The 9,362-nt window shown below is 35.2% G+C and overlaps 1 protein-coding gene across 4 annotated transcripts in view; it reads right to left on the bottom strand.

Moving 5' to 3' along the window:
* The window catches only part of AMMECR1 (AMMECR nuclear protein 1), a 112,826-nt gene that overhangs the window by 55,679 nt on the left and 47,785 nt on the right, over window positions 1-9,362 (bottom strand). For 3 of the 4 annotated variants that reach the window (XR_003003670.1, XM_024748567.1, XM_024748559.1), the window contains exon 2: window positions 6,866-6,976. The exons of the other annotated variant lie outside the window; for it this stretch is intronic. Coding sequence is in view for 2 of the 3 variants with exons in the window: in XM_024748567.1 (XP_024604335.1) it covers window positions 6,866-6,976 (111 nt within the window). In the remaining variant the exon portion in view is untranslated. The remainder of the gene's footprint in view (window positions 1-6,865; window positions 6,977-9,362) is intronic. 4 annotated transcript variants of the gene reach the window in all.

Raw genomic sequence — 9,362 nt, 5'->3', positions numbered from 1 at the left:
GGTGGGATGGGGAGGGTGGGAGGGAGGGAGATGCAAGAGGGAGGAGATATGGGAAAGTATGTGTATATACAGCTGATTCATTTTGTTGTAGGGTGGAAACCAGCACACCATTGTAAAGCAATTATACTCCAATAAAGATGTTAAAAAAAAAAAAAAGAATAGGGTCAATTTCCTGTAGTTTACCCTCTCCTTATGAAACACAGAAACCAAGAGCTCTGACAGGGCAAAAACCCATTTTCAGCTTCTCTCACACCTTCACCTTTTTCAGACGGCATTTTCGGATTTTCTACCCAAAGGCGTTGTGCCTGTGGCTCTTAATCAAAGCAGCATAGGGATTCCAAGTAGAGACTCTGAAAATCTGAAAGATGTGATAAGGAACTAGAATCTGATATACTCACTACACTTAATTTCTGTGGCAGTAGGTGCTATATGAATTCAGATAATTCTCTGTAACTCAGGAGTCATCACCCATACTGGGAATGGTTCTTGCTCTTTGGTTTCTCCTGGCCAGTTTTTGGCCACATCTCTGCACATTAGCACAACCACGGCATAATGAAGGAGTGCATTAACTAGCGGCTGAAATCAAGATTCCAGGACTCCACAGATTATATATTTAGCTGTGCTATTCTATGGATAATTTCGAGTAAAAGGCATGTAACAATCTAGGTTCCAAACTACACCTCAAATTAAATGCTTATGAAATCTGACAAACACTTAATTTCTCATTTGGTAATTTATACACTGAAACTAACAAATTAGGTATACCTTTTAGGACTCAAGCCATGCCACCTTTTGTAAAAGGCAACAAAATGTAGATTGTAAATTAAGATAAATAATTTTGCATAGTGTTTTTGATAGATCTAATTTCTCTCTCCAAAAAGCATATTTTAGCCAGGAGCCTTGCCGCAGACACTTGCCAAAAACAGTCTGGCCTTAACATCTCCAGAATGAGCTTCGCTGACAAGAGTGTATAGTCAGAAGTGAGTGACTCATGTACAGCTTTTCTTTTCATAAGAAAAATCAATCCGGCTGATATTACCGTGAGGAGTAGGGGGAGCTGGCTTAAACTAATTATTCACAGTGAGCCAAGTCTGGTTACCTAAAATAATCAAGAAAAAGAATAATCACAAAATAGTCCACCCTGAGGCGGAAAATATAATTATGCTGCTTTCGGTGGTTTTAAACTCATACTGCTTTAGAAAAATGCCAGATTACAACACCAAAATATAAAAGCAAACCTGGTTTACAATGAATCTAGTTACCCAAAAGTACCCCTAGCCAGGACCTTTGAAAGTAATAAAGTAGGTCTGTTAGCTATTTGCAGTATCCCAAAAAGCCTAATAGTAAGTGAACATTTGTAACATGTAAACAAACAATCATCCTCTCTCCCTCATCCCCCCCTACACACACACACACACACACACACACACACACACACACACACACCCTTACCTCACTCTCACACACACAAAAAAACACATCACCTTTTATGTGGTCACCCTATTCCCTAGAAAGAACAAACCTCCCTTACTATTTTCTCAGAATTAAGCAGTGTAACAAAGTGGCATAGTTCCGAATCAAGCTCCAGACACTGCCTGCACCTGCATAATTATTTCACTGCCAAGACGGCTAAGAACAACCAAGTAAAGGGGGAAGAAAGGAAAGGCAGTCTTTTAAGCGTGATGATAGGCCATATTCCTGTTTGATGAAATAAGAAGACATCTATCAATCACTTACATATTCTAGAAAAAGTACTATCAACTTGAATTTACATAAAGAAATAGACCTAATACAATGGAATATTACTCAGCCATAAAAAGAAACAAAATTGAGTTATTTGTAGTGAGGTGGATGGACCTAGAGTCTGTCACACAGAGTGAAGTAAGTCAGAAGGAGGAAAACAAATACCGTATGCTAACACATATACAGGGAATCTAAGAAAAGGTCATGAAGAACCTAGGGGTAAGATGGGAATAAAGACACAGATCTACTAGAGAATGGACTTGAGGATATGGGGAGGGGGAAGGGTAAGCTGGGACAAAGTGAGAGAGTGGCATGGACATATATACACTACCAAATGTAAAACAGATAGCTAGTGGGAAGCAGCCGCATAGCACAGGGAGATCAGCTCGGTGCTTTGTGACCACCTAGAGGGGTGGGATAGGGAGGGTGGGAGGGAGGGAGACGCAAGAAGGAAGCGATATGGGAACATATGTATATATATAACTGATTCACTGTTATAAAGCAGAAACTAACATACCATTGTAAAGCAATCATACTCCAATAAAGATGTTAAAAAAAAAAGAGAAAGAAATAGACCTACACTTCACTGGAAAATTATTAACCAAGATTTTAAGGAATTTTCTTTGACTGAGATGTTTGTGTTCATCTATATTAATTGTAATTCTCCTCTTTATAAAACTATATAATCTAAGTACTAAAAAAGAGGAAACAAATTTGTCTTTGCTTTCTAACATGTAAAAGCCACTAATGCAACTAGCTTGATGAGTACTAGAAATTATTCTTTTTCAAGTGGGACAAAGAATAGTTCTACCTTGAAGTTTTGACCACTAATAAATACACTAATCTGTGAACTTTAATTTCACCATGGATAAACTTCTATCAATAATTCTGAGCTCTCCATCCTGCTTCTTATTTGCTATAATCTTTCCTGCTTTTACTCAGGTCAAGGAAATAATAGTCTATTTAATAGTTCAATGTGGTAATTCTCACAAAGTTTTCCTCCTACCTACACAGAAACTATGTATTTTTACAATTGGGAGAAATCCTCAGCCCACTTATAAGGTCTTATTCCAGTCTACAATAAATCAAAATTTCAATTAGGAGAACATAAAACTTGACTATGACAAGTATTTTAATTTTAAAACAGTATATTTATACATAAAAACTTAATCCAGGATAGGCATTTCATTGAAAAAGTACCTGGTCATTTTTTACATTTAGGTTTTAGAGATTAAGGGACCACAAACAAACTAGATCGTTATCCTCTATAAAATGGTTAGCTTTTTAAAAAAGAAAGGGTACTCATACGGATTTTTGCGCGCCCATGTTCATAGTAGCATTATGTGCAACAGTCAAAAAGTAGAAGCCAAAAAAAAAAAAAGCCACCCAAGTTTCCATGCATGGATGAATGGACAAACAAAATGTGGTAGATACATACAGTGGAATATTATTCAGCCTTAAAAAGGAAGGAAATTCTAACACATGCTACAACATGGATGCACCCTGAAGACATTATGCCAAATGAAAATGAGCCAGTCACAAAAGGACAAGTACTGTATGATTCCACTTTTGTGAAGCACCTAGAAGAGTTAAATTCATAGAGACAAAGTAGAATGATGGCTGTCAGGGGCTGGGGGAAGGGGAAATGGGGAGTTAGTGTTTAGTGGGTACAGAGTTTCGGTTGGGGAAAATGAAAAAGTCCTGGAGATTTATGGTGGGTGGTTGCACATCAATGTGAATGTACTTAGGGCCACAGAATTATACACTTAAAATTGGTTAAAGTGGTAAATGTTATGGTATGCATATTTTACAATAAAAAATAAAGAGTATAGCTGGGTAACATTATGAAAACGGAATAATAATCTATCTAGTCACAGATGAAGACAGTGAGTAACCAGATATCCTAATTTTTTTTAAAGAAGACACCTATACCTGATGAGTCTTTAATTTCACTGTTTATTTTTTGTTTTGCTCTCTCCTTCCCTTTTATCCCAAATACCCTAAGTTCATTTGATTCCATTTGTAAGTTTTATGATTTATAGGTTTTAAGACCAGACTCCAAGAATCACCAACTATTATGTTCGGAAGAATTGTATTCCTCTTGAAGTCTAATCCATTATTTACGTGTAGCCAAAGAACACAATTTCATACCATACAGTAGTACATTTCTGTAATAAGCATTGTCCTTTTCTACAGTATTAATCCAAGTCAATTTTCTTCTGACTAGTCTATGCAACCCTGAGTTATATACTTTTTATGATCCCATCTATGGATTTTCTGGAATTTAAAATAATGTTCTAAAATTTCAGTCTTAACTGCTAACTAGAATTTTTGAAGAATTATTGACCCATGATTAAACAATTTATAGGAACCTGCTTTCAAGTTCATTATTTTCACCATGAAGCTACAAAACATACATATATTCTCAGAAAATTTTATTTTATCTTATCTTAAATGTAGTAGTTAAGAGCTTGGACTTTGCAGTCAGATGGCCTGGGTTTGAATCCTGTTTCTACCACTAACTAGATGTGTGAGTGGGTGTATTAGTTAAATTACCTAAATCTCAGTTTCCTCATTTTTATAATGTGGATATTAATACCTAAGAGTTGTTGTGAGGACCATGCATATAAAGTCTCCTCTGCAGTGTCTGACGTGTAGTAACTTCTTAGTAAATGGTAGCTAGTAATACCACTAATAACAACAGCATGTAGAAATGATAAGCGCCCTATGGGACTGAAAAACATTATACTGCAACTTTTTAAAATGATGCCACAGTTTTGACTCTAAAATGAATCCAGAAAAAAGAGCAACTGTATATTTTAAGACTTGTTTTCTTTGTTCGTCTCTTCCAAATAACTTCATTCTTATTACCATATTAAGCAAAAGAAACGAAGCCAAACAAAAATGAGAAGACCAGGTACATATATGTGTATATACACACACAAACACACATACCTCTCTAATGTGCTGTATACAATTTCAGGAAATTGTAGAGAAACATGGGGAAAAAAGCTGAAAAGTAAACAGGAAGAGCCATAGACTGCACCTGTATATGTACAAATACAAATACAAATGTAGGCAAATTTCTAAGTCCAACTATTTGAATGATTCATTCAGAATCATATTATTGTCAGAAAATATACACTATAATTCTTCTGGTAATTGCCCTAGGAGACAGATTCGCAAGTCCAGAAAAACTGGATATTTTCATCCCTTTTTATCAGTGTAGGCAAAAGAATTTCATATTTTAAGTAAAAACAAATTGCTACTATAGTTACCACTACTAAGGATTTCTAAAGTATATAATATTTGATACTGGGATTTCTGCCACAATTTCACTTGAAAGTACAAAGGTTTTCTATACTATCAATTCAGGCTCCCCAACTATAAAGAAAAATGGAAATTTTATAACATACTTCTGTTTCTGAAAATGTGCTCCTTGGAGCACTAATGGCATAAGACACGAGGGTGGGAGGATAAAAGGGTTCTGAAGTCAAAAAAGTCTGGGAAATGCTGCATTCCGTATCCCTCAGAGATTCACCACACTATTAACATAAAAGGTTCTGAGAAACCCTGCAGTGAGCAGAGCTGTTTAAATTTGTTTAACTCGTGTTCCCAAAATTTATTTGGCCATAGAACTCTTTTTTCAAGCAATACCAAGGAAGTGGTATTCCTCATAACAACTTATTTTAGGAAATATATAATAAATTGCCTTTGATTAGCTATTTAAAATGTAATTTCATATGCACCTGTCGTGGCAGAATTTGCTGAAGTCCCAAAATGAGTCCATGGTATTTCGTGTCAGGGAAAAAAAAAATCTAACACGCCTAGACTTATAACCGTACTATCTTTAGTAAGTTGTAGCTATTTCCAGAATGTGTGTTTCAACCCCCTTTCTGCCTAATTATTATTTAATCAAGTCCAAACACCCCATTTCTAATACCTGTGAAAACCTAAGAATGAACATGACCCTCCAAGCCTTTCCTTTTCTTTCTGGGCTTCAGTGTAAGCTATGAAAATCCTGTGGCTGTGAGCTACATCTTCAAATATAAGAATACTAAACTCAGTTGCCAGCATTTTATTAACTGGTGCTATGAGCAGCATTTGTGCAATTCTATAGTAAAATAATGAATCTTCCACAACATTAATCCTGAAGCAAAGCAGTGACTGATTATTACTTCATTCTCCTGACATCTCCCTAATACTCCTATCAAGTCTGTAGAACAAAGTACTATAATTACTACTTTATCTATTGGAGATTGAGCAACTTGCCACAAGTACCAATAGTCAGCAGGGACCAATTTCTTGTTGGACAGACACTGTGCATATTACAACTATAGAAACTGTATCAGATAATCACCCTGAAATATGAACAAAAACAGGAAATTCCTTTGCTAATAGCTTATTATTTAAGGAATTTTCCTCTTTTGAAATAATTTTGGAACACAATTTGTTAGAAATCTAAACTTGAACCAAAAAAATCTGATGGCATGCTAGATAGCTTTTTGTGAGTTCAGAAATTAAGAACAAAGTCTTAACAACTGTAATGAGGCATTCATTACTTTGTCCTTGTGTTGGATGAAACAAAATAAGTAAGCTGCAATTAATTCTGGGTAAAGTGTGAATGTGAATGATTATGCTGCCAGGCTGTTGCATCACTTTCGTCTTAGGTTCTCCCTTCAATTCCAAAAGTACATAAAAGTGTAACAAAATGTGTGAGATGGAACAGACATCAACAATTTTTTTAAAGCCTAACAAAGAAGACACAATGACTATTATTATGGAAATAATACATTTAAGTAACCCATAGATATTTGGTCATTGATTTTCAAGTTATACAAAATAAGATGGCCACTGAAAGGAAAAAAAAACACTTTAAGACATCTATGGCAGAATACATGTAATCACAGTATTTTATGTTATGATAATATATATCAATAACATTTTATCAGAGACAAGGCAAATGGTCGAAGAGAAGAAAAAAGTCTGACATGAAAGGAGTCAAGAATGTTGACAGTTCAGGAAAGAAAAAGGAGTTAAAGTATCAGGTTCAAGTTTCTTAAGTTTTTTTTCTTTTTTTTTTTTAAATGTAGAAGCAGAGGTAACAAAAATTGGTCTTCACCTGGTAAGTGTGTACTCCCTGAGTCCTGAATGCAAATTCATGGCAGAAAAAGTACCTATGCATCCACGCAATCTTTTGTCTCGACCAATCTTCCATGTTACAAACAGTGGGCTGTAATGGAAGATAAAAATAGGGTAAATCAATCAATTCAATTAAAAGTTGTTGAATATTTACTATATCAAGGTTAGGTGCCTGAGCTATAAAGACCAGAAGACAGGCCCTCGGGGGCTTAGCATCTAGCCCAGTAGGACTGCATTTAGCAACAATTATAGCTATGCTGTACTGAATGTATTCTATATGTCAGAAAGCCCAATAAATGGTTTTAACAGATTATCTATGTTAATCCTCATCAACAACTCTAGGAGGCTGATACTATTACTAACATTCCTATCTCACAGATGAGGCAGTCCCACAGTTAATACATCATGAAGTAGGAACTCAAAACCTGGCCAATCTTGACTACAGAGCCATTACTACCTCATTCCTCATTTAAACCTCAAGTCACTGATTGATTCCTAAGTCTAGTCTAGAAAATCAGGGGAAAAAATAAACAGATTTAATAAATACTTACTGAATGTATGGGGGGGTGTACAAAGCACTGTGAAAGGTGCTACTGGAGATACACAGTTGCCTAAAACTTAGTCTTTGCTCTCTGGGAGCCAGTACAGGAGGAGGGCATGTTCACAGCTAACTAACGTACAGGAGGAGGGCATGTTCACAGCTAACTAACCCAAGGCAAAAGGAAGTAAGTGCTATAAGCCATGTCCAAAATGCCATAAATTAAGCTGCTGGGATAGGAGAAAATTTCAGTGAGTTTGTTCATCTTCAGCTTGGCCTAGAAGAACGAGTAGGGTTTGGAGAGGTGAAGGACAACAGCAAATATTAACAAAGTCATACTCTGAAACCAGAAAGTTTATCTTAATTTTCAGATAAAATTATTGCCAATAAATACAATCATCAAACATCAAAATATCAATTATAATAAAATGGCAACAAGAAAATAATTTAGTTGTTTTGACTGTTGTTGTTTTAAGAAGGGTAATATAGTTTTAAATGAAGTTTAATACAGTAGATGTCTGGATTCTGCAGCAAAGCACTGATAGTCTCAATTAATGGTTACGTTTAAAAGCAATTCGTTTCTAAACTGAAGCAACTTTGTCAGATTTTATGAGATAAATTAATTTATACATTTTAGGACATTTTGTAAAAAGATTAATACCCTACAGTTGGGGATGGTTCCTGTTAATATGAGTATTCACAGTATTATTGGTGAAATATAATACATTTCTGCTTTCTAAAAATTAAAATTTTGGGGGGATATACCGTATGTCATATATCTCTTATAATATGCTGTTAAGTTGGAGAACACATTCTTTATTTAAAGTACTCTCTAATCAGTCATCAGCAGTTGGGGAAAAAGTTCAAGTACTTCAATCACCCACCTTGAACATTTAAATTATGCTGTGCTCTGACAAGTAACCACAATGGCAGACAGGTTCCCAAATAAATAATGCAAACCAGGGGACAGTACTAAGAATTACCTCCTTCCAAGAGCCAAATGCCCAGAGGCATTGAAAAAGATGACTAAGTACAAGGCCAAGCTTTGTCAATGTTAGTATTCACATGCTGGATGACCGACACTAAAGGCCCTAAAATAAAAAGCAAAAGGTAAATTCCAGGGTTTTTTGTTTTTGTTTTGCTTTCTACATCATATATACTATCTTATAACTTGAGACAAGATTCTAATGCTCCAGCTGAAATTTTTCTCTAAATGCTCCTGACTAGTAGTTGATCAGGAAGGTAAGTATTAGATGGGATCACTTTCTCACCAATTCTTCTATTACTCATACAAATACTAGTATCCTAAAATTCACACACGTTATCTTTAAAGATGAATTTCACCTCTTCATTTTTCACCTTCTGATTTGGTAGAGTCAACGTCAGCAACCAGTAAATGGACAGTAAGAGGTCAATCCTTGCCCATAGCAATGCCTATACAAAAGAGCTGTGTGTAAGACAGGTCCCTTGGCAGATTCAGAACAAAGTGAATCGTACTGTAACATATATATATATACATATATATATACATATATATATACATATATATATATATATATATATATATAAAACATGTCTTTAAAATACCATTGATGGTTTCTCAATAACACAGAACTAAGTTGTATATTCTCTTCCTCAGTGACTTGAGTGGAAACCTAAAAGTATGAGTGAATTCATTTCCTATCAAAAACATGGAAGTCATTTACAAGTACTTTACCTTCAATCCTCTCGTTTAGCCCACTAAAATAGATATGTACGCCATTCTTACTATAATCCTGTCTATTCAAGCAAACATTCAAAATTTGTAGAGTAAATTAAAAAAGAACACCATTAAACACTACACTATGAAATGTGTTGGAGGGCATTCAAACACATAGTGGGAGAAATTATACACAGTTTCTTATCAGGCTATGCTACGACTGATGAAGGGATGATTCAC

The sequence above is a fragment of the Neophocaena asiaeorientalis genome, unplaced genomic scaffold, assembly GCF_003031525.2.
Source record: "Neophocaena asiaeorientalis asiaeorientalis breed wild unplaced genomic scaffold, Neophocaena_asiaeorientalis_V1.1 scaffold41, whole genome shotgun sequence".
Lineage (NCBI taxonomy): Eukaryota > Metazoa > Chordata > Mammalia > Artiodactyla > Phocoenidae > Neophocaena > Neophocaena asiaeorientalis.
This window is presented reverse-complemented; position numbering and strand designations above follow the sequence as displayed.